This window comes from Nuphar pumila, chromosome 15 (genome assembly GCF_984573655.1).
Source record: "Nuphar pumila chromosome 15, dmNupPumi1.hap1.1, whole genome shotgun sequence".
Lineage (NCBI taxonomy): Eukaryota > Viridiplantae > Streptophyta > Magnoliopsida > Nymphaeales > Nymphaeaceae > Nuphar > Nuphar pumila.
The window spans coordinates 15,022,692-15,048,916 of NC_143263.1; the positions used below are offsets into that span (position 1 = coordinate 15,022,692).

Consider the following 26,225-nt stretch of genomic DNA (forward strand, 5'->3'; position numbering starts at 1 on the left):
CACCATTGAGGAAAGCATTTTTAACGTCAAGTTGTGAGAGGGTCCATGTAAAACCCGAGATTTTTTCTTGATAATTAAAATGAATAAATGATGAATTATCGGTGTCATCATAAATATAATCATGAATTCTTGATTTTATTGATTTTCTTGATTTTCTTGATTTTTCTGATTTTGATTAATTATGAACTTTTGTCTCAAGTTATGAAGATTATTTCAAGAATAATTAAAAAAGCTAAAATATGTGGACTAAACAAGAAAGTAAATGATTTGTAAATTTTTAGATTATGAATTTTGGATTTGGTTCTAATCTCATTGGATTTGACCAATAGTGTCGAACGCTCCGAACAACATCATTATTGTTTTGACAAAATTTTGGCCGATTAGTGACTCAAACAACATCATTAATCGGAGTTGACCTTAACGTTCCTCATTTCAAGGACATCAAAATCGACTATCTACGCTCCCAAATTGGTGTTGATTTGAGCATTTTATTACCAACCGAAGTTAATGCCTAATTATAAGTCGAAAATTAACGTTTTTCAATATCGACTTAACTTTTTTGTCAATCTGTGTGTTTATGATTAAATCTAAGACCACCACGACAATCTACGTTTCGTGGGCTATCAAATCGACTATTTAAATGTCCAATTATGATGAGTCTTTGGGTCTGTAGGACTCTCGAAAGGTTACCATATCACTAGAGCCCAAGCCAAGGTAAGAAGTCTCTACTTTTTTTTACAGCTTAAGTAATTTCGAAATTTAATAAATTAGGTCTCATAATTTATTTTTTTATTTTATTAATAAAAAATAATAATAAATATTAACTTCTTATATTAGAGATGAGACTCTTCTCTAAGCTCATCTATAAATAGACGCCCTCATGAGAAGGATTAACAAAGTTAGTTCTCTCTCTTTCTTTCTCTCTTCTTTTTCTCTTTTGTTTTTGGGTTTTCTCTCTCCTCCAAAACGTGTAGGAGACTTAGAGAACCCTTGTGCAGCCATTAGACTTGCACTTAGTCGTTGGGTGGTGATGGAATAGGAGTTGGATCGTCCGTTTCTTCGTTCTAACCGTGAAAATCGATCGTAGACAAGTAAGATTTACATAGCCGATGTTTTTACACCCTTGGAGCATGTATGATTGAAGTATTTTGATTTCCAACAACTTTTAATATGTTTTTGATTTGTTCTACATGTTTTCTTGGTTGAAGAAATCATTTCTTAAATCAAAAATACAAATATTGCATTTTTTTCATAAAAACAATTTTGAGAAACATGCGAAATTAGGGCTTTGTTCTTATTTCGTATTAGATCCCATCATAGTATGATTATTTATGGTGTTATTCATGTATTAAACTGTATTAATTTAGATCAAACCAAAAATAATCAGATTCTAAAGGTTTTATAATCTTAAAAAGGTTTTTTACAAAATCGTTTTCACCTAAAGCTATGATGTCTGATAAATTTTTCCAGACCCATTTCGGAAAAAAATCCATAACTCTATGAATATTGGTCCAAAAAATCTAAATAAAATTACTACGATCATCTATACATCTTGATCTTGAATTTAGAATCTTGTTTTGCTCATTTTGGATCTGTATTAATGCAAATATGTCTGTTTTAACAGAGCCCCAATTTCTAGCTCTGTTTACAGAATGATTTTGACCCATCGTTGATAAACATTGTAAACGCCTATGAAAAACGACTCCAAACATTTTATAAAAATTTTGGGTGAATCTTAATACCTAATATCAGACTATGTAAAAAGGGTTTTGTTAAAAACATTCTGAAAAAAAAAAATCAAGAAATACTTTAATCTGATTAAAATCCTGCTGATTATAGATTCTGAACCGAAACTCTATCAGAACAGGGTTTCGTAAAAGATTTTTAATTATTTGTGTATCTATTTGTTTTGCGAACAGTTTGTTAGGTTATATTCTTGACAGGTATAGGTAACCACGGTAAAAATACCGTGATTTTATCAATGTTCGGCTATTCTCGACAGATTTTATAAAATTGGGTTACCAATTATCTGAATTTGTTTAAACAACTTATACTTATTTTTAATTAGCAACGTGTTAGAAACTTATGATTTTGATATATTTCTGACATGTATTGTATATTAATAGTGATTTTATGTCATATTGCATCAAGATTAATGAGTTAGACATGTGAGGAGATCCGATTGTGACGTTTATGTGAATCGTATGTTTAATACATAACTCCCTTCGCATTGTTTTGCAAATATATTATTCGGATCGAATCCGAAGGCATATTCCATTGATATATGAATTGCTTATAGTTTGAATAGCATGAACTGGGTTTAAGTAATGTGTAATATGTATGCAATGTGTGTCGTCATACTTTGGTTTGGGCATACTGTGTTGTTTTGTATGTTTGTATGAATTTGATACATGGTCCACATATAACTACTATTGTCGTGTCATATGTTGGTTAATAAGATTTTGACACACCTTTCTTATGCAATTATATCTAATCGATTTATATGGTAAAATAATGTATATATAACTTTCATCCTGTGTGTATAACTCGAACTACGTATGAGTTACGTATGTTGAGGTTTAGTTGCTTCGTATTATGAAATGTGTATGTTCACGTATGCATGCATAGAACTCGTGTTTTGTTTACGCATGCTTCGAGATTTAATTTACGAAAATACAATGTTTCTTGTGGTGATCATTGATGTATAAGATAATATTCTTATGTATGATATGATTTAAATGTCACGTGATATGAAATTATGAATGCATGAGATAAATATTTAAGTTCAATAGTGAACTATGGTTTATGGAACCTTATTGGGTTAAATGTATAATTTTATGATTTTAATATCATATGAAGTGATGTATGATGTGATGCTTATTGATTGTATATATGCTTGTACCCATGTTAGCGGCTATAGAGCCTGAGAGTGGTCAATTGTATTGATGTATGTATGACAATAGTTTTCACTGGATATGGTACTTGTTAAGAAATTGTTCCCAAAGAATTCTATGTGAGGGTGTGTATGACCAGATCAAGTAATACGCTAGAGCGATAAGTCCTTGTGAGGAAGTTCATTGTCCAAAAGCGGGTAGCCCGTGAAGACGGTATATTCCTGTGAGGAGGTGCATTATCTAAGACCAGACAGGCCATCCGTCTAGAGCAGTAACTCCTTGTGAGGTCGTACATTTCCCAAACCAGGTGATCCGGCATGGATCTTGTAAATCTTTATTATGAATAAATGAAATATTGTGATAAATGGTGATGATCTTCTGAGCTGATTGAGATAGCTAGTTATGAATCTATAGATTTGACTTTTCTGTTGTAGCATGATTATATGTTGAACTCAGATGTAATAATCAGATCCTTATTGATTTTAGATCTTGATACGAGGTTATGATTATATATGTTAGCATACAGGTAAATGACACATCACTCCTACAAATGACTAGGTTGACTTATTAGGTGAATGACACATCACGCCTACGTAGTTTTGTTACAAATGATTGCATTATGATTGTCTGATTCGAATATATCACACCTATGTATCATGATTAATGTGTATCATGAATATCTAACCGATTTACTTAGAAAGTATGTGCATATGTTTCACGCTTGAATAACTAAATACAATTTGACCTATTGTTTATAAGAATTATGAATGCATATAAAAATGATGCAATGATTTAAATGTATGAGAGTAGAAGTGAGTGATCATGATCATCATAGTGACGCTGGTGTCACACCCCCGAGTAGAGTTCTCTCGGAGCGGCCGTTTTTTCTCACAGTTTTAGGCTTCGTTCTTGAGGGATACGACTCAGGGGGCTACTCGAGCATAATAAAATACATAGCATAATAAACACCCAAGCTAATCAGCCTGTTTCGGGTTGGTCTACATCATACCCAGGTAGACCACGAAATCAAGATGAAACATAAATTACTTGCTCACATTACGTTATTGCAATTTGCTTTACTTTACTTTATATTACTGCAAATTATTCTTGTTCTTGAAAGTTGGTGAATTCATGCTCATTGATATATGTGTTGTTCTCATTTGGAGTTTGATGTTAGCGTATTTAAGATTGTTATTTCATACTTGCTTATGAATTTGGAATTCATGAATAGCTGGTAGAAACTTTATATTTGCCTTGTTGATAGTTGATGCAAGCTTTATGTGTTGTACATTGCATTAGCTATGTGAGTTTTACTAGGACTTTTCAAAGTCTCATTCTTTCAAAATAAAATATTTTTTATGAGACTTGTGATGGCCAGAGCTAGTGCAGGAAGCTGGAGGGGGTTATACACACTGATGTTTTCGATGATCCCAAGGACTTCTTATTTTATTTAAATTTTAATACTTTCTGAATTGCTAAAGTGTTATTTAATTGGATATTTGATTATTAGTTAAATTCTGAATTTTAGTTACTTTGTGCTTAGTCAATGTCTATTCGGATATGCGATTATAGCAGTTCTCTTAATGTAATATGTCTGGAGATTTAACCAAGAAACCAGTTTATAAAATTGATTTCAAAAACCAATGTTTTTCCGTTGTGTTTACTCATCTAATAATAACATAAGGATTTTATCATTTGAATGTTTTAACCTCGAACATTGTTATACAAAGCTACTAAATGTCGGTGCATGCGTAGGGTGATTCCATAGAGCTTGATTCGATTAAGGCGAAGCCAATGATGAAAAACTTGATATATTAATAAATTTTTTTATATAATGATTCAATCGGAATTGTTAATAGATGGTTTCGTGTTGGATCTGGTACTAGGAGGCTAAGACACGCTCGCGCTTGCGCTCAGGCGGGTCGTCTAGTACTTGGTATGGTTGGAACGAGTCCGTTGATGAGACCGTTGCATTATTATATTTTAGAAAAAAAAAAGAATAGATTCAACATTATAAAAAAAATTCTGGTATTTTTTTTTTTTAAATCATTTGGGCCATTACAGTCCACCCTTTCACTACAGAAATAGCAAGCAAGGTCCTAAGAGTAGTCATACGAGCGATAGGAGCATAGATCTCAACATAGTCAATCCCAAACTGTTGGGCATAGACCTTTTCAACCAATCGGGCCTTATATCTTTCAACCTAGCCATCAGCTCTAGTCTTGATCATGTACACCATCTTCACCCAATGGCTCTTTTTCCTTTTGGTAAGTGCACCAAATCCCATGCATGCATCCTATCCATAGCACCCAACTCCTTAGCCATAGCCTTTTGCTAGACAAGAGATTTAGTAACCTCCTCGTAGGAAGAAGGCTCTATATGTGAGAAAACATCAGCAAGGAATCACAGATGCTCAATAGAGAAAGCATCATAGGAAACAAAGCGAGTAGGAGGGCAAGGAGTACGAGAACTATGACGAACTTAAGATGGTGTAGTCTCAGCAGCAGGTTTGGGATCTGACACGTCACTAGGCATATCAGTACCTCTTGATTCCACTTGATCAGAGAAAGGAACATGAAATTCTCCTCTGGTGCGATTAACATAAGTCTGAATAGGATTTTGGGAAGTAAGAGTCTCAGTAATTGTTTCTTTCCTAACAGGAGTGTCCTCACAAAAGCCATCCAAGAAGGACAAAGAGATAGGTTCTCTATCAGAAGTACTCTCAGTAGAGAAGTAGGGAATATGCTCAGAGAAGACAACATGTCTAGAGACATACATCCTATTTCCCTTCACATGAAAACATCGATATCCCTTTTGGCCTATAGGATATCCAATGAAGCAACACTTGACAGCATGGGGAGACCACTTATCACGCCCCTACTTGAGCAATAAAACATAACGTGTGCATCCAAACACACGAAGCACTTCAGAGTTTGGTTTCTCACCAAACACTCTATAAAAGGGGGATTGTCCCATCAGAAGTTGAGTGGGAGTCCTACTAATGATGTGTTACCGATGTTGCTTTTCCCCACCATTGCTTAGGAACATGAGCATGAAACATAGTAAAACCCCATTTAAAAAAAAATCTGTTTGGACCCGGGCCGGGTCGGGTCCGGACCCGACCCGGGCCCCTTTTTATTTTAGGGTTTTCAAAAACCCGAGCATTCGGGCGCCGCAACCCCCCCCCCCCTTTCTTTCCCCTTCGCGTGCGGGCAAGTTTGGGAAACCCACCAGGGGTTTCCCCTTTCGATTGCCCCCTGCGCCTTTATGAGAGAGGTTGGAGGGCGAGGGGAGTCACGCCTCCCTCTCGCAGCCCTCGCTCCCCCCCTCTGCGCCGGTCTCCTCCCTCGCTGCGCCCCGTCGCCGACGCCGGCCACCGCTCCCAGGTACGCCATCCTCCCTCTTCTCTTCTCCTCCCCTCTTCTCTTCTTCACCCCCCCCCCCCCTCTGTCACCTCGCCGGGAGGCCGACAGGCGGCGCACGGCCCCTGCCGCGACCTCCCGCGTCCCCTATGCCTTTCGGAGGGTCGACAGGGAGCCCTCAGGCCCTGTCGCCATTCCCCCCCCCCCCCCTTCTACTGGGGCTATCGAAGGGCCGGCAGGGGTCCAGTCACCCCTGCGGCACCTGTTGCCGTCATCGTTTTGTGGTCGCCATGACTCGGTCTGGCAGGGGCTGGGGCCCCTGCCATTCGTTGACTCTTCCAGGCAGGGGCCGAGGCCCTGCCACCTCACCGCCATCGGCAGGGGCTCAGCCTCTGCCGTCTCGTGTCTGTCGGCAGGGGCTCAGCCCCTGCCGATTCGATGATTCCGGCAGGGGCTCAACCCCTGCCACTCTTCTATTGCCGGCAGGGGCTCAGCCCCTGCCACTTCATTGTTGCTGGCAGGGGCTCAGTCCCTGCCACTTCATCGTTGCTGGCAGGGGCTCACTTTCATTTTCGCAGGCAGGGGCACACCCCCTGCCACCTAATCGGTTCTGGTAGGGGCTCAGCCCCTGCCACTTTCATTTTCGCAGGCAGGGGCTCAGCCCCTGCCACTTTCATTTTCGCAGGCAGGGGCTCAGCCCCTGCCACTTGGCTGTTGCTGGCAGGGGCTCAGTCCCTGCCACTTGATTGTTTCTGGCAGGGGCTCAACCCCTGCCACATTTATTTTGCCGGCAGGGGCTCAGCCCCTGCCGCTTCTTTGCGGTTGGCAGGGGCTGACCCCCTGCCGCCTCAGTATTTTTTTCGACAGGGGCTCATCCCCTGTCGCCCCGCTGCGGTCTGCAGGCAAAAGGCTTGTCCTTGACGTTCTTCTGATTTCGGCCAGCAGGGGCACACCCCTGCTGCCTCTCTTTTTTCTCCTATAGGCAGGCTTGTTTTTCTACTTCTCCGCATAATAATTAAAGTAGCACTGTTGCAGACCTCGCATCGGACCCCCGCTCTGGCTCCGCGGCCCGAGCCTCGTATCATCTACACGCGTAGACGCACGCAGCTGCACGACATCCCGAGGTACGGGAAAGTCGCACGATGGGTTTGTAAGAATGAAATAAAATTATAAGGATTTTGTGATAGAATAGTTTATTTGGCATGCATTCTCACTCGTAGAATTTCCTAACTGGTGATTATCTGTATTGTGTTTCTCCATCTGTATTCTTTTGAAATTTCATGCTTATTGTTGAAGCTCTACGAGTAGACTCATTGCTAGAAAGACCTTATTTCTGTATTTTCGCCTTGCTCACTGTCATAAGTTACTATAAATGCCTTATTGATTATTGTCTGGTGAATCTTGGATGCGACTTCTTGATTCTTAGTATTCGAGCATGCCAAGCATAATACAGACATTTATAAAACCTTGTGATAGGTTATCTATCGAGAACCCACAAATTTACTTTCGCAATTAGACCTGAAGAAAAGTATGATACAATAGTACGGGAGGTCATTCAGTACCTCAAAGTGATTAAGAAACTCCTTATTGAAATCCATGAGATGATACCGGCCTCCACAGGCCCCTCTGCTCAGAGAGCAATTCATGTTATGCATGAACCAAAAGAATCATAAAACATTATGTTGCCCTCTCATCGTAGTTGTACCTCTAGGAAGGTACGATCGTACTTTTGGACAAGTACATCCCATGTGGGTTACGATGGTGGGATGATGAGGTTGTAGCAACCTCGATGAGTGCAATTAGCACAATGCTGAGATCACATAAAGGGTGACCATTCGCCTTCACAGGCAAGATGCTCGAGTGGGTCTAATGGACCAGAGCATGTAGGATGGGGCGGCGGTTAAGAAACCCCCATCGTACCCATCCGATCTTCACGGTTCATCAAGGGAGAGGATGGATGGTACAAAGACTCCGATGGACAGGTTATTAACAACCACCCCACGGGCAAAAGACTCGGTTCCCCAGTCATCGGAGTTAGGGGAATTGGGATTACCATAAATTATCCTAGGTGGTAACTCCCAGGCACTTCTGTAGAAGTTGGATGCATCCATGGGCCACGAATGCCTTTGGGGATTTACTCTCTTGGTCACTGACCGTCCCCTTAGGAGCGGACTCCGTCAGCCATCCGGGTTAATGAAAACACCTGACATAATAAACCCCCGGATCGGTCTCGGTTGTTTCTACGTTTCGCGTCCGTGCGTACCCACAGGCCAGTTAATATCAGAACTTAAGGAATCTTCATGAATTGTTGTAGATGACTGAGACTTACACTGTTTCAACTAACAGCTCTTTGCACTTATTACATTTGTTAGAATAGACTACAATTGTTTTAATTGCTTAAATATCATGAATGTCCTGTTTTATTTTCATTATACTTATCTGTTCGTGCACCTACTGGTTTGTTATGAAACTGACCCATTTCATGGGCAGGTGAGGAGTAGGACTTCACTGGCGGCCGATGGCGTGGTGCAACGTGGATCAAGATTCATCTTCTTTCTGCTGGCGGCTTGGCTCTGGGACTTTTTGGAGTTTTCTTAGAATTATTAAACTTTGGAATAAAATGCTCATTTTGTAATAAACTGCAGATTTTAATCTATTGTCTTATTTCTTAAATTCCTTTAAGTTGTTATACATGTGAATAATGGTTTTTTAGCTAACGTACCCAGAATTGTTGACTTGTGTTCCTTTCTAAATGTCTTCCGCTGTCATTTTTTTAAAGTTAAAACTTTAAATTTTTGAAAGGTTTTTCGATAAAGTTTTCGAAATCACAAGTCGAAATTTTGGGGCGTTACAACTTGGTATCAGAGCCAGATCAGAAAGAAGTGAAATCTTGACTATTGAGCATCCCATCGCGCTGTAAGTAAGTCTTTGATGTGTTATAGCATGTTTAGACTAAATTATATTCTTGTTTTATTCGTAGTATCGTTGGATAGATGGATCCGTTTACTGGTTCTATTGGTAGTCGCGGTAGGAGCACGCGTAGAGTACGTGGTCGTTCCGTAAGGGAGAGGGGCCGACATGAGATGTTCGGGGCTGGTTACTGGGCTAACCGCCCTCCTCTACCCATTTTTACAGATGAGCAAGGCTGCCCACTACTGATCGCCTACCAGATACCCTTGGCAGCAACGTGGGCTGAAGTGCATGCTCGAGAAGGTGGTTTTGCGCCTTCACACATTCGGGTGCACCATCAGACACCACAGGAGTCATCGGGAGATTTTGTTCCTCCTGAGTTAGCAGAGGAGTGCGGTTTCTGCAGAGAAACTGGGCACACCGTGGATGCTTGCCTCCACAAGGTCGAGCATGACGACAAGATTGCAAATTCGACTGCAGGCGAGCAACCGCCACTTCCGACAGACCCAGTGGGCGGTGTATCACCCACATACACACCTGCGACGGATTCTTCAGATTATAGTCTTGGCTCACCGGAATATACTCCGACGACGCCCCTTTACGGGCAGGAGCCCTCCTACGATGAGTCACTTCCCTTCACCCCTAAGCGCAGATTCAGGCGCACAGGCAATAGAAGGGAATATCTTAGGAAGTACTCTAGCCGAACCTAAGGGGAGGTAGCACGTACCCAGTTTTGTTGGAGTCTGTGAACTCATCTATAATTACGGAATAGAACTTTTGCTTATGTACCAGCACAGCTGGATTCTAAATATTTGACTTTCGTAATAAAGATCTATGTTTTTGCCTTTGCTTCTATACTTATGTCTACTTGTACGTCTTCAATATTTTGACGTTAGTCTTGGTTGCTTTTTAAGGATGGCGGGAAACTCAAGCCACAGCATGGCCGATGAGTTGCGTGAGCAGAGGGGATTCATGATGGATACCCTCAACTCCTTAGCTGAGGCGATTCGTAACCAGGGTCGTCCCCATCAGGATCCGGGTTCACTTGTTGGGAATGCACCAACCGCCACATGAAAAATTTCTGAAGCTGGACCCTCCTACTTTCTCGGGCAAGGTTGATCCTGACTTGGCGGAGAGTTGGGTTAAAGAGGTGGAACGGGTGTTCCAAGTGTTGTCCGTTCCTGATGATAAGAAGACAATGTTCGAGTCCTTTCGTTTGAAGGACGACGCTCGCGAATGGTGGGACACTACGCGGGAGGTGCAGTTTCCGGGTGCTGAGGTGATTCCGTGGGAGGCCTTCCGAAGGGTTTTTCTCGGAAACTATTTCCCTCCTCATGCGAGGGAAAAGAAGAAGGTGGAATTTCTGGAGCTGTGCCAAGGCAGCTTAAGTTTGAACGAATATATCGCTAAATTTCAACGGTTGGAGCGTTATTGTCCTCACCTATTCGAGGATGATCATGAGCGGGCCGGGAAGTTCATTCGCGGACTGAATGAAGGACTCAGGCATAGGGTTCTCACCAGTATGCCCGCGACTTTTTCTGCGGCAGTAGCAGCAGCCACCCTACTGAACGAGGATTGGGAGCGTTCAAAAAGTGTGCAAGCCAAGAAGTCAACCGCGTCAGGTGGTGAGCAGAAGAAGACCTTTTCCGGCGGCCCAGGGCAACGACCACCTTTTCCAGTGAAGACTGAAGGAGGGAAGAAACAGTTTCCTCCAGCAAAGCGCCAACGACAGCAGGGCCACCCACCGCCCAGACAACCGTCGGGAGATAACTGCCCCAGGTGCAAGAGGCCTCATGTGGGACAATCTTGTCCGCGGGACACTGGCGGATGCCTGTACTGTGGCAAGATGGGCTATTTCATACGCGACTGCCGGAAGAAAGCAGCAGATGACCTCAAGCGAACCGGTAACGTATCTCAGCCTCCGCGACCACCTCATCAGCAGCAACAGCGAGCACAACCAAGCAGTGGCAGGGAGCCGGGTCGAGTTTATGCAGCCACGGTCGATCAATTGACCAAAGGGGATCTCGTTCAAGGTACCATTCTTGTTGCTGATCAAGCAGCTTTTGCACTCTTTGATTGTGGTGCTACACACTCGTTTGTGTCAGAAAAATTCGTAAAACAATTGCATATAACGGTAAAAATACTTGATAATGTTTTAGACGTGTATAACCCCGTTGGGAAGAACACAGTTTGCACCACTTACATACCTGAATTGGATGTAGTGGTGGCAGAGCGGCACTTGCCTGCTTGTGCTATCCTGCTTGAGATGACAGAATTTGACGTCATCCTAGGCATGGATTGGTTGCACAAGTATCATGCCAAGATCTTTTACCGTGATGGCAAGATCGTTTTATCACCTCCAGGCTCTTCGAGAGTAGAATTCAGAATCCCCAGACCTGTTCGAGCAAGCCGGATGATCTCGGCGCTTAAGGCACAGAACTTTTTGCAGAAGGGATGCACTGCCTTTTTGGTTAGTGTTATCCAGTCAGATCCAATGCCTATTCCCATCGGTGAGCTAGATGTTGTTCGCGATTATCCCGACGTTTTTCCTAAAGAGTTGTCGGGACTTCCCCCGTCTCGTGAGGTAGAATTCAATATTGAATTGCTACCAGGTACGACACCAATCTCCAAAGCACCCTACAGAATGGCGCCAGCTGAGCTTGAGGAGCTGAAGAAGCAGTTGCAGGAGTTGTTGGATCAGGGATTCATTCGCCCCAGCGTTTCTCCTTGGGGAGCTTCTGTGCTCTTCGTGAAGAAGAAGGACGGGACTTTGCGTTTGTGCATCGACTATCGAATGCTCAACCAGGCCACGATAAAAAACAAGTACCCATTGCCGCGTATCGAAGACTTGTTCGATCAGTTGTAGAAGGCCAAGGTTTTCTCGAAAATCGATCTTAGGTCCGGATACCATCAGCTCAGAATTAGGAATGAGGATATTCCTAAGACGGCCTTTCGGACGAGATACGGACATTACGTATTCACAGTTATGCCGTTCGGACTGACCAATGCCCCCGCAGCTTTTATGGACTTAATGAATAGGGTTTTCAAGCCATTTTTGGACACCTTCGTGATCGTGTTCATCGACGACATCTTGGTGTACTCAGAAAGTCGAGAGCAACATCGAGAGCACCTAACAGTTGTATTGGAGACCTTGCGAAAGGAACGTTTGTATGCCAAGTTCTCTAAATGTGAATTCTGGCTCGAGGAAGTCATGTTTTTGGGACACGTTATTTCTAAGGAAGGAGTGTCTGTGGACCCTGCAAAGGTGGAGGCTGTACTTGGTTGGCAGCAACCAAAGAACGCACGTGATATCAGAAGTTTTCTTGGACTAGCAGGTTACTACAGAAGATTCATTCAGGATTTTTCTAAAATTGCGTTACCCCTGACGAAGTTACTGAAGAAAGAGGCTAAATTCTTATGGGACGAGAAGTGCGAGGCGAGTTTTCAATTATTGAAGGAGCGACTTACCAGTGCTCCTATTTTGACCTTACCTTCTGGTAAGGGCGGATTCGTGATTTATACTGATGCCTCTGGGTCAGACCTAGGGGCCGTGCTGATGCAGAATGGGAAAGTGATCGCATACGCCTCTCGACAACTTAAAATTCACGAGAAGGACTACCCAACTCACGATTTAGAGTTAGCTGCGGTGGTGTTCGCACTGAAGATTTGGTGACATTACTTGTATGGGGAGCAGTTTGAAGCATTCACCGATCATAAGAGCCTTAAGTACCTATTTTCGTAGAAAGAATTGAACATGAGACAACGGCGTTGGCTTGAATTCCTCAAGGATTACGACTTCACCCTCTCCTACCACCCAGGAAAGGCGAACGTCGTGGCTGACGCTCTCAGCCGCAAAGCACCGAAAATTTCGATAAATGCTTTATTTGTTGGATGGAGGTTGGTCGAAGACCTAGCCTCATGGGAACCTTTCGCGATCACTCAAGGTTCAATCGGCTTATCCCACCTTGTTGCTCAACCTGAGCTACTAGCGAGGATCATCAATGGGCAGAAAATTGATGCACGCTACGAGAAGTTGAAGGCTCAAGCGATACTGGCTGATACACCTTTTCGTCTGAAGGAGGATGGAAGTATATGGTTGAAGGAGCGCCTTTGGGTTCCTGATGACCCGGTTCTTCGAGATGAAATTTTGGCGGAGGCCCACAAGTCTAGGTACACAATTCACCCGGGTAGCACGAAGATGTTCAAGGACCTACAACGCAGTTATTGGTGGAACGGTATGAAGCGAGACGTGGCTGAGTATGTCTCGAAGTGTTTAACGTGTCAACAAATCAAGATCGAGCACCAGAGACCCGGTGGGGTCATGCAGCAGATAGAGATCCCTCTATGGAAGTGGGAAGGTGTTACCATGGACTTCATAGTCGGTCTTCCGAGGACGCGGAGGAAGCATGACGCGATTTGGGTGATCGTCGATAGACTCACCAAGTCGGCTCACTTCCTACCTATCCGTCTCAACCAATCATTGGATAGTCTCGCTGATCTCTATGCTAGAGAGATTGTGAGATTGCACGGTGTTCCAGTCTCAATTATCTTCGATCGTGATCCTAGATTTACTTCAAGGTTTTGGGGACAACTTCAGTTGGCGTTGGGCACAAAGTTGAAGTTCAGCACTGGGTTTCACCCTCAGACTGACGGGCAATCGGAACGTACGATTCAGACCTTAGAAGACATGCTTCGAGCCTGTATGATGGACTGGAAGGGAGAGTGGGATTCCCACATCAGTTTGGCGGAGTTCGCGTATAACAACAGCTATCATGCGAGCATCGGGATGGCCCCATACGAAGCTTTATATGGGAGGCCATGTCGATCACCTGTTTACTGGGACGAGGTTGGCGAACGAAGTTTGGAGGCACCTATAGTCTTGCAACACTATACTCAACAAGTGCAGATGATTCGAGAGCGGCTCCGTACCGCTCAGAGTCGGCAGAAACGCTATGCAGATAGACGTCGACGAGAGCTTACTTTCGATATTGGCGAGATGGTTTTTGTTAAGGTATCTCCGACGAAGAGCGTATTTCGGTTCGGGAAGAAGGGAAAGCTAAGTCCTAGATACGTCGGACCGTTCGAAATCCTGGAGCGGATTGGAGAAGCAGCTTATCGCGTGGCGTTACCTCCGCAGTATGCTCAGATCCATAATGTTTTTCACGTATCCATGTTGAGGAAGTATGTTCACGATCCATCGCATATCATTCATTATGATGATGTGGACATTAGAGGGGACTTGACATTCGAAGAAAGACCAGTGGAGATCGTCGACCGTCGTGACCAAGTGCTAAGATCAAAAACCATTTCCCTTGTAAAGTTTCGGTGGCAACATCATGGAATTGACGAATGTACTTGGGAACCTGAGAACGATATTAGGGAAAAATATCCTGACCTGTATTTTGATTCTTCAAGGTAATAAATATTTCGCAGACGAAATTCTTTTAAGAGGGGTAGGATGTAAAACCCCATTTTAAAAAAAAAATCTGTTTGGACCCGGGCCGGGCCGGGTGCGGACCCGACCCGGGCCGGGTCCGGACCCGACCCGGGCCGGGTCCGGACCCGACCCGGGCCCCCTTTTATTTTAGGGTTTTCAAAAACCCGAGCATTCGGGCGCCGCAACCCCCCCCCCCTTTCTTTCCCCTTCGCGTGCGGGCAAGTTTGGGAAACCCACCAGGGGTTTCCCCTTTCGATTGCCCCCTGCGCCTTTATGAAAGAGGTTGGAGGGCGAGGGGAGTCACGCCTCCCTCTCGCAGCCCTCGCTCCCCCCCTCCGCGCCGGTCTCCTCCCTCGCTGCGCCCCGTCGCCGACGCCGGCCACCGCTCCCAAGTACGCCATCCTCCCTCTTCTCTTCTCCTCCCTCTTCTCTTCTTCAACCCCCCCCCCTCTGTCACCTCGCCGGGAGGCCGACAGGCGGCGCACGGCCCCTGTCGCGCCCTCCCGCGTCCCCTGTGCCTTTCGGAGGGTCGACAAGGAGCCCTCAGGCCCTCTCGCCATTTTTTTTCCCCCTTCTACCGGGGTTGTCGAAGGGCCGGCATGGGTCCTGTCACCCCTGCGGCACCTGTTGCCGTCATCGTTTTGGGGTCGCCATGACTCGGTCTGGCAGGGGCTGGGGCCCCTGCCATTCGTTGACTCTTCCAGGCAGGGGCCGAGGCCCTGCCACCTCACCGCCATCGGCAGGGGCTCAGCCTCTGCCGATTCGATGATTCCGGCAGGGGCTCAACCCCTGCCACTTGACGTTTCTGGCAGGGGCTCAACCCCTGCCACTCTTCTATTGCCGGCAGGGGCTCACCCCTGCCACTTCATTGTTGCTGGCAGGGGCTCAGCCCCTGCCACTCCATCGTTGCTGGCAGGGGCTCAGCCCCTGCCACTTTCATTTTGTCGGCAAGGGCTCAGCCCCTGCCACTTCATTGTTGCTGGCAGGGGCTCAGCCTCTGCCACTTCATCGTTGCTGGCAGGTGTAAAACCCCATTTAAAAAAAAAAACTATTTGGACCCGGGCCGGGTCGGGTCCGGACCCGGGCCCCCCTTTTTTTTTTAGGGTTTTGCGTAACCCGACGCAGGGTCCCGAGCGCCGCACTCCCCCCCCTTCTCCCCCTTCTCTTGCGGGAGGATTTGGGAAACCCACCAGGGGTTTCCCCTTCCGGTGCCCCCCCTGCACCTTTAAGAGAGAGGTTGGAGGGCGAGGGGAGTCTCGCAGCCCTCTCGAGCTTCCTCCCCCGCGCCGGTCTCCTTCCCTGCTGCGCCCGCCGCCGACGCCGGGAACCCCCCCCCCCCCAGGTACGTCGTTCTTCTCTTCTCCTCCCTCTTCTCTTCTCCTCCCTCTTCTTTTCCTCACCCCCCCTCTTTGTCACCTCGCCGGGAGGCCGGCAGGCGGCGGACAGCCCTGTCGTGCCCTCCTGCCTCTCCGGTAATCACCGGAGGGCCGACAGGTGGCCTGCAAGGCCCCTGTCGTCCCCTCTTCCCTCTGGGGGTGCGCCGGAGTGCCGGCAGGGGACCAATGGCCCCTGCGACACTCCCTCACCTCTGTGGGTGACAAGGAAACTGACGGGAAGTCGGTTTCCCTCCCTGTCACCCCCACCCCGGTCTCTCTTTCGGCAGGGGTCAGTTCCCCTGCCACCTTTCGACCACCTTTAGGCAGGGGCAATGCCCCTGCCGCTTCTTGTTTTTTTTCGGCAGGCGGGGGCTCGCCCGCTGCCTCTGGTATTTTGGCGCGCAGGGGTAGTGCCCCTGCCTCCTTCCTGTCTCGGCTGGCAGGGGTAATGCCCCTGCCGCCCTTTATTTTGTTGGGCTGGCAGGGGCTCACCCCCTGCCGCCCCCCTGGCTTTTGGGAGGGCAGGGAATACCCCCTGCCGCTCTCGACCCTCGGCACGCAGGGGGGGCGGACCCCCCCCCCTGTGGCTCCGCGATTTTTGACTGGCAGGGGTCGAGGCCCCTGCCATTTGTAGGTGTTTCTGGCAGGGGCCGGTCTCTTGATTCGTCAGGCAGGGGCTGGGGCCCCTGCCATTCCTCATTTCCGTTAGGCAGGGGCTGGGGCCCCTGCCATTCCTCATTTTCGACAGGCAAGGGCTGGGGCCCTTGCCGTTTCTTCATTTTTGTCAGGCAAGGGCCAGGGCCCTTGCCATTCTGTTTGTGCCAGGCAGGGGCCGAGGCCCTGCCTTTTCCCTGTTCTTGAGGTAGGGGCCGAGACCCCTGCCATGCGTGACCTGTTTGGCAAGGGCCGAGGGCCCTGCCTTTTTGTTGTTCTGTCTGGAAGGGGCCGGTATCCCCGGTCACTTAATCCTACCTTTGCTCCCGTCGTACCATTTAATTAAATTATCATAATTGAATACTCACCCTGTTGCAGACCTCGCATCGGACCCTCGCTCTGGCTCCGCGGCCCGAGCCTCGTATCATCTACACGCGTAGGCGCACGCAGCTGCAAGACATCCCGAGGTAGGGGAAAGTCGCACGAATAGTGTGTATGAACTAAATAAAATAAGACTTCTGAGATAGAATAATTATTTTTGCATATTTGCGTATCTGAAGAAGTATGTGTTGATCCATGTTTTACTCTTTGTGATTCTTTTGAAATTGCATAATGTAAATTCTTTGGGTAGACTCATTCTAGAAAGAATCAAGTAGTTTACTTGGCATGCCTGTTTACGTGTACAATTACTTAACTCATAATTCTCTATTATGCATGCTTGTTCCTTTGAAACTGCATACTTAAGATAGATTTTGTGAAAAGACTCAAAACCACTGCAATTGCCATTATAACAAAACCTTAAGGCAGGTACGGTATGAATTTTATGTAAGATCATGGAGGGTATTGAAGGGTGAAATCTATACTTTACTGATTTTGATATGGTAATATCGGCCTCCACAGGCCAATTGCTCAGAAAAGCAAAACATGTCATATAGGAACCAAAAGAATCATATACCATTATGCTGCCCTCTCATCGTAGTTGTACCTCTGGGAAGGTACGATCGTACTATTGGATAAGTAAGTCCCATGTGGGTTACGATGGTGGGATGATGAGGTTGTGGCAACCTCGATGAGTGCAATTAGAAAAAAAGCTGAGATCACATAAAAAGGTGACCATTCGCCTTCACAGGCAAGATGCTCGAGGGGGTCTAATAGACCAGAGCATGTAGGATGGGGTGGCGGTTAAGAAACCCCCGTCGTACCCTTCCGATCTTCACGGTTCATCAAGAGAGAGGATGGATGGTACAAAGACTGCGATGGACAGGTTGTTAACAACTACCCCACGAGCAAAAGACTCGGTTTTCCCCAGTCATCGGAGTTAGGGGAATTGGGTTTACCATAAATTATCCTAGGTGGTAACTCCCAGGCACTTCTGCAGAAGTTGGATGCATCCATGGGCCACGAATGCCTTTGGGGATTTACTCTCTTGGTCACTGACCGTCCCCTTAGGAGCGGATTCAGTCAGTCATCCGGGTTAATGAAAACACCTGACATAATAAACCCCCGGATCGGTCTCGGCTGTTTCTACGTTTCGCGTCTGTGCGTACCCACAGGCCAGTTAATATCAGAACTTAAATAATATATTCATGAATAGATATAGATGACTGAGACTCACACTGCTTCTCTTTGCACTTATTACATTTGTTAGAATAGACTACAATTGTTTTAATTGCTTAAATATCATAACTACTTATCTCATGAATATCTTGTTTTATTTTCATTCTACTTATATGTTCGTGCACCTACTGGTTTGTTGTAAAACTGACCCATTTCATGGGCAGGTGAGGAGTAGGACCTTACGGGCAGCCGATGGCGTGGTGCAACATGGATCAAGATTCATCTTCTTTCTGCTGACGGCTTAGCTTTGGGACTTTTTGGAGTTTTTCTTAGATTTATTAAACTTTGGAATAAAATGCTCATTTTGTAATAAACTGCAGATTTTAATCGATTGTCTTATTTCTTAAATTCCTTTAAGATGTTGTACATGTGAATGATGATTTTTCAGCTAACGTACCCAGGATTGTTGACTTGTGTTCCTTTCTAAATGTCTTCCACTGTTGTTTTTAAATATTAAACTTTAAATCTTTGAAAGGTTTTTCGATAAGGTTTTCGAAATCACAAGTCGAAATTTTGGGGCGTTACAGCAGGGGCTCAACCCCTGCCATTTTCATTTTCGCAGGCAGGGGCTCAGCCCCTGCCACTTGGCTGTTGCTGGCAGGGGCTCAGTCCCTGCCACTTGATTGTTTCTGGCAGGGGCTCAACCCCTGCCACATTTATTTTGCCGGCAGGGGCTCAGCCCCTGCCGCTTCTTTGCGGTTGGCAGGGGCTGACCCCCTGCCGCCTCAATATTTTTTTCGACAGGGGCTCATACCCTGTCGCCCCGCTGCGGTCTGCAGGCAAAAGGCTTGTCCTTGACGTTCTTCTGATTTCGGCCAGCAGGGGCACACCCCTGCTGCCTCTCTTTTTTCTCCTATAGGCAGGCTTGTTTTTCTACTTCTCCGCATAATAATTAAAGTAGCATTGTTGCAGACCTCGCATCGGACCCCCGCTCTGGCTCCGCGACCCGAGCCTCGTATCATCTACACGCGTAGACGCACGCAGCTGCACGACATCCCGAGGTACGGGAAAGTCGCACGATGGGTTTGTAAGAATGAAATAAAATTATAAGGATTTTGTGATAGAATAGTTTATTTGGCATGCATTCTCACTCGTAGAATTTCCTAACTGGTGATTATCTGTATTGTGTTTCTCCATCTGTATTCTTTTGAAATTTCATGCTTATTGTTGAAGCTCTACGAGTAGACTCATTGCTAGAAAGACCTTATTTCTGTATTTTCGCCTTGCTCACTGTCATAAGTTACTATAAATGCCTTATTGATTATTGTCTGGTGAATCTTGGATGCGACTTCTTGATTCTTAGTATTCGAGCATGCCAAGCATAATACAGACATTTATAAAACCTTGTGATAGGTTATCTATCGAGAACCCACAAATTTACTTCCGCAATTAGACCTGAAGAAAAGTATGATACAATAGTACGGGAGGTCATTCAGTACCTCAAAGTGATTAAGAAACTCCTTATTGAAATCCATGAGATGATACCGGCCTCCACAGGCCCCTCTGCTCAGAGAGCAATTCATGTTATGCATGAACCAAAAGAATCATAAAACATTATGTTGCCCTCTCATCGTAGTTGTACCTCTAGGAAGGTACGATCGTACTTTTGGACAAGTACATCCCATGTGGGTTACGATGGTGGGATGATGAGGTTGTAGCAACCTCGATGAGTGCAATTAGCACAATGCTGAGATCACATAAAGGGTGACCATTCGCCTTCACAGGCAAGATGCTCGAGTGGGTCTAATGGACCAGAGCATGTAGGATGGGGCGGCGGTTAAGAAACCCCCATCGTACCCATCCGATCTTCACGGTTCATCAAGGGAGAGGATGGATGGTACAAAGACTCCGATGGACAGGTTATTAACAACCACCCCACGGGCAAAAGACTCGGTTCCCCAGTCATCGGAGTTAGGGGAATTGGGATTACCATAAATTATCCTAGGTGGTAACTCCCAGGCACTTCTGTAGAAGTTGGATGCATCCATGGGCCACGAATGCCTTTGGGGATTTACTCTCTTGGTCACTGACCGTCCCCTTAGGAGCGGACTCCGTCAGCCATCCGGGTTAATGAAAACACCTGACATAATAAACCCCCGGATCGGTCTCGGTTGTTTCTACGTTTCGCGTCCGTGCGTACCCACAGGCCAGTTAATATCAGAACTTAAGGAATCTTCATGAATTGTTGTAGATGACTGAGACTTACACTGTTTCAACTAACAACTCTTTGCACTTATTACATTTGTTAGAATAGACTACAATTGTTTTAATTGCTTAAATATCATGAATGTCCTGTTTTATTTTCATTATACTTATCTGTTCGTGCACCTACTGGTTTGTTATGAAACTGACCCATTTCATGGGCAGGTGAGGAGTAGGACTTCACTGGCGGCCGATGGCGTGGTGCAACGTGGATCAAGATTCATCTTCTTTCTGCTGGCGGCTTGGCTCTGGGACTTTTTGGAGTTTTCTTAGAATTATTAAACTTTGGAATAAAATGCTCATTTTGTAATAAACTGCAGATTTTAATCTATTGTCTTATTTCTTAAATTCCTTTAAGTTGTTATACATGTGAATAATGGTTTTTCAGCTAACGTACCCAGAATTGTTGACTTGTGTTCCTTTCTAAATGTCTTCCGCTGTCATTTTTTTAAAGTTAAAACTTTAAATTTTTGAAAGGTTTTTCGATAAAGTTTTCGAAATCACAAGTCGAAATTTTGGGGCGTTACAAACATAATGGCTCTTGTAGTTTCCAAGAGGTGTCTGTTTTTTCTCTGAGCAACTCCATTTTGCTGAGGGAGTAAGAGGACAGGTTCTTTGATGAAGAATCCCCTTTTTAGTCAATATTGACTGAAACCAAGTACTCATGTATTCTCCTCCTGAATCAGAATGTAAAACCTTCACCCTAGCAGAGAATTGAGTTCTAATAAGAGTAATGAAATCAAAAAGGATATTGACAAGCTCACTTCTTTTGTTCAAAAAATATATCCGTGTTTATATGGAGAAATCATCAATGAAGGTTACAAAATAAGAAGTCTCCCCTTTACTCAAAAAAGGCGAGGGTACCCAAACATCAATGTGGACAATGTCAAACATACTAGAAGACTGACTAGTACTACTACTAAAAGAAAGAGCATGACTCTTTGCCAGCTTACAACTCTCACAATCTTCTACCTGACACTACTATGTGGAGATCTCTTTAATTCCCCAGACAAAAACATGTGTTGCAATCTCTGTCAGGAAAGATGACCTAGACGCTAGTGCCATAAAGCAAATGGATCCAAGATGGCAGCATTGCACCACCTTGAATCAGCTCTCATACAAGCTTCTCGCACCTATTTGAATAGCATAAAAACTCAACCCACAACCATATACATCTTCCAAATGCAAAGCCTCTTTGCACACAATCTCAAACAATAAAAACAACCAAACGGATATAGAAATACCAGCTAGGAAACAGTTTGTGAGTCAATGTGCTCAGTTTTTTAAAACTGCAGGGGCCGGCAACTGAAAACAATAAAAAAATTCATAACTTCTTCATCCCAGCTCCAAAACACCTCAAATCTGTTTCATAAATCCCTAAAAACACCTTCAAGTGAACACACATCACCCACAATGCAGCTGCCTTCATGATCTTGCAACTCGTGATATGGGCACCTCCTCAAGACGTCAAAAAGAAGAAGAAAAAGGAGAGAACGAAGCACACGACAATAGCAGCAGCAGCTCCCTTGTCCTCAGCTCGCACACAAGCTTTGATACCATGTGAACAACCTCAAGAGAAGCTAGGGTTCATAACCATGAAAGCACAACATTTTATTTCATGGATGAACAACATAACTATATACAAGAGAGAGAGAGAGACCCTTTTATCTCTATAAGGGTTCTTATTAAGGAATGGCAACAATGCCCTTAGAAAGTAAACACACTACAATATTACATAAGGGCAATAAAGTAAATTGTACATAAGCTTTTAACTAAGAAACAAAAGAAAGGCAAACACTTCTATTTTAACAATTGGAACCTTAGGTGTAACGGATAGTTGCTCATAATGAAATTGAAGCTAGTTGCCATTTGATAAGTAGAAAAACAAAAGAGCAAGCATAAGATCCACTTTCCAAAAGGCATGCTTAATTTCGAGGGGAAGATGAGGGAGTTCCAGGACAACAAAGAGCAATAGTAGATAAGAAAATATGTCTTTAATATGACTTCCTAACAAATGGGAAACAAAAACTTGTGTTAAAGAAAAAAATTTCTAAAATTGGTGCTTGTGAATTAAATTAGTAGATGATAATATTATTCTCTGCTCTAATACATAAATATCACAAAGTTAAGATCATTCAAGTAACGTCAACAGGTGAACCAAACCATTCATCAGAGTAAAAAAAGTTATAAAAATTTAACATAATCCAACAGTCTGAAAAATGAAATTCAGATGCATACCACAATAACATATGCTCCCATGTCCACACTAGGAGTATAAGTTGCTAAATTCTTTCCACGAATATGTATAGCAATTGTTGAAGCTAATCTCCCCAAGATCTTATCAGATGCGTCAACTATGTACCATGTTTTCTTTGTGTTTTCATGGTCTGCAGCCTTAGGATACCAAGTTTTATTCCAAATGTCCTGAAAAAAAAAAAAGAAATATATGGAAGGAAAGTTAAACAAGTTTCATTAGCATAAAAGAGACAGGAACCCTGAATGACAGAACACAGTAACGAATCTCAACAAATAATAACAGTAATAAAAATAATAATAGTTGATCTTTAATTCAAAGGTGTGACTTTTATGCATGCATCTATGGAAAAAGAAAAATTTAGCAAACATAAAAGGATAAGAAAAATTAGATTTGAGAATAACATAAACAAAGGATAGAGGTAAGTGGCTTTCTTAGAATGCTCCTAATCCATAAACCTAACCCTACTCACTTTTTTTCTTTTGGGAGTTAACTACTCACATTAAGTAATTTAAAGTTTAAACCGGCCACCTTATTCCATACAATTGTCAGAAACACTCGTTCCCCTTGGTTCGAATTGCTTATAAAGCTCCCATGTTTTTCCCATTTTTGGTTATGCAATTATATATTAACAATGTGTATCAACGCAAAGACACATTACTAACGCACTTGAATCTGAAACGGAGCTGGAGTGTAACGTAAAAACTTGCAATCTTGTACGGCTAAGCCCGAGACAAGCCTAAGTATCCTCAATCGTGGCTCAACTCATATTGTTTACGCGAATATAGACCTCTACACAGAAGAGAGCTCAAAGAAGAAGAAGAAAATTGAAATGAGAGAGAGAGAGTCTCACGGGGCCGTTGATCTCCGAGGGCTCGAACATCCACCTCTGTTCCCTGGGAATCACAGCCTCTTGGCACCGAACCTGGAGACGCGTCGCGACGGTGAGAGCGGGTGGTTTCTTTATGGAATGCAGCAACGAGATCCTCCCACCGGCACAGCCCATGAAGAGTGACGACAACGGCATGCGCGCAGTAGGTGAGGGTTTCACCAGCGGGAGCGAAGAAGGAGAGGAAGAAAGGGAGGAGGAGGAAGAAGAGACGCACCAGGGAACGACCGCAGCCATAACTTCCGCTCAATGCCTTCTATTAGATTCCTTAAATCCTTCTTCTTCTTCTTTTTCTTCTTCTTCTCCAAGGCCTGGAGAGAGACTCTGCCGGCTGTGGATAAGATATAAGGGTGCCAACGGATCGGGTACCATAGGACATATCCTATCCGGATCGGAAATGCATGCAAGGATCCGAAACCTAGTCCGGGTCCGAATGATATCTAAAGAGGGTTAAATCCGGAACCAAAAATAGATTGCAATACTGGATCCGGAAAAGATAAGAACTATTAACACGCTTGTTACATGTAAAAATACAAACAAATCGAGTTTGATCCAAATCAGAGCATAGTTCCCTCGCAAAAGACCAATTTCTGAATGCACGTTTGGATCTTACTTAAGATCCGTCTATGATGCCATTTGCTTTGTTTGCCATACCATTCTTCATTTGGACGTTGGGTAACCAAAATCCGATATTCCTATCCACTAAGATTTCTAGTAGGTTGTTACTTAAAATCTTGAAAATATTCCCTACCCTTGAGTGCACCGTACCCTTTAGTCGAAATCATCAATTCCTTCGTCTTTTGTTTATGAAGCCTTGCGGATATGAATTAAGAAAAATGGTGGTATTGTACGGATCATTTGACTTGATTATCTAAAAACCTTGTAATTTCTTATATTCTATTGATGTTCAAAATCGCAAATATCTAACATCATTAGGACACTTTTACCTTTCGCAACTGCGAATTTAGGCCTTATTGCGATATAAATGTACTGCCATATTGTCTACGTCCAACTCTTACTTAAATCCAAAACCGCAGGTTTTTTTATGAGGACCTCATGAACTCGCATAAATTTATTTGTGATTTTTTTATAAAACTGAAACCACCAAAATTATAAATATCTTATGCTTTCACATATATGTCAATATTTTGCATAAATATATTTGTGAAACTCTTCTTAAATTGAAACCACTAAAATTGCATCTATCATACATTTTCGCATATAATTTAGGATTTCATATAATTATTTTTGTGTCAATCCTACTGGTTTGTGAAAATCCTTCAATTTTTACAAATGAATTGGATATTTGTGATTTTAAGTGTTTAAGCGGTTATGTGAAACATTCAAATTTTTGCAAATCATTATGATTTTTGCAAATATAGTTATGCAAAATTATGAATTATATGCGAAAAAATATAGTGTATGCAATTTTAGTGGTTTTAGTTTAAGTGGACATATGTTTAAACGAATTTGTAAAGTATTGGCGATTTTAGTGGTTTCACTTTTTTAAGTTGAGTTTCGCATATGATAACACAAATAACAGTGAAGATAAGCAAATAAACATTCAAATTATTTAAACATTAAAATAATTTAAAAATAAATAAACATACAAACAATAACATTGTATATAAATCATTCAACAATGCTTTCATCTGAAGAACATGCAACCTGTTGGGCAACTATAAAGTCATCATTGGTGGCACGTGCTATGGACAAAAAGTCAATGTCTTTGTTGCCCTTGCACCAGTCTTGAAGTTTGGATATGAATATTGTAGGATAATCCTTCGTCTGATCCTTCATGGCATGCAATAGAAATTTGTTAACTGTGCGAGGGTGATTGGCCGGTTGCTTAACAAACCCAAACTGTCGAATGACTCGAATTGTCATTTGGCATTCAACTTCATTCATATTTTGCAACCAAATATCCTTCCCCCATGATGTTCTTCACCCCCACAACCATATCATCATTTTTTCCCTCCTCCAACGCGCCTTTATAGGAGCATCAATTACCTACAGTTTCTTTATGATTAGGCCTACAGACGTACATTTATTAAAAATATATATAAAATATCAATAATATATATTTGCCTTAGTCAACATGCATAGTGATGCAGCACTTTTGGCACGTGACATGCGAGGACCCATCAATCTTCGATCACAACCCTCTTTATTGCATGATCGACTTCACATTGCGGCACGTAAAAAATCAAGGGCAACGTCACACATTCGGTGTCTTTCAATAGATATGTTAGGACTGATTGGTTTATGAAAAAAAATAAAAAAAGAGATATTTTTGAAAAAAATCCTAGATGCGAGCATTTTTGAAAATCGCTTGACGGATTGATCCACACATGGATCAGTCAAGGGTCTGTAATTAAGTTGGTCCGAATCAATTCCAGACTAAGCAAGGACTGATCCATTAGAAAAAATAATCAATTATCATTGTTGTCATAAACGACACCCGAAATTTTTATATATATATAGTGAGTTTGTGTTCCAAGTAAAGAAAAATTTTGTTATGAAATTGTTGTTTGTTATCAAATTGAAAGTGATTTGAATTATCGAGCTCATAGCTATTCATAACTTGTGAAAACACATGGTTATGTTTCACTATTAAATTAATTAAATGT

At 43.5% G+C, this 26,225-nt stretch overlaps 1 protein-coding gene across 1 annotated transcript in view; it reads right to left on the minus strand.

Moving 5' to 3' along the window:
• Positions 1 to 23,914, minus strand: part of EMB1473 (Ribosomal protein L13 family protein) — a 40,660-nt gene extending 16,746 nt beyond the window's left edge. The window contains exons 1-2 of the mRNA XM_089988245.1: positions 23,560 to 23,914; positions 22,691 to 22,876 (exon numbers count right to left, since the gene is read on the minus strand). Coding sequence (XP_089844371.1) covers positions 22,691 to 22,876; positions 23,560 to 23,832 — 459 coding nt within the window. The 5' untranslated portion in view covers positions 23,833 to 23,914. The remainder of the gene's footprint in view (positions 1 to 22,690; positions 22,877 to 23,559) is intronic.
• Between the last annotated feature and the right edge of the window lie 2,311 nt (positions 23,915 to 26,225).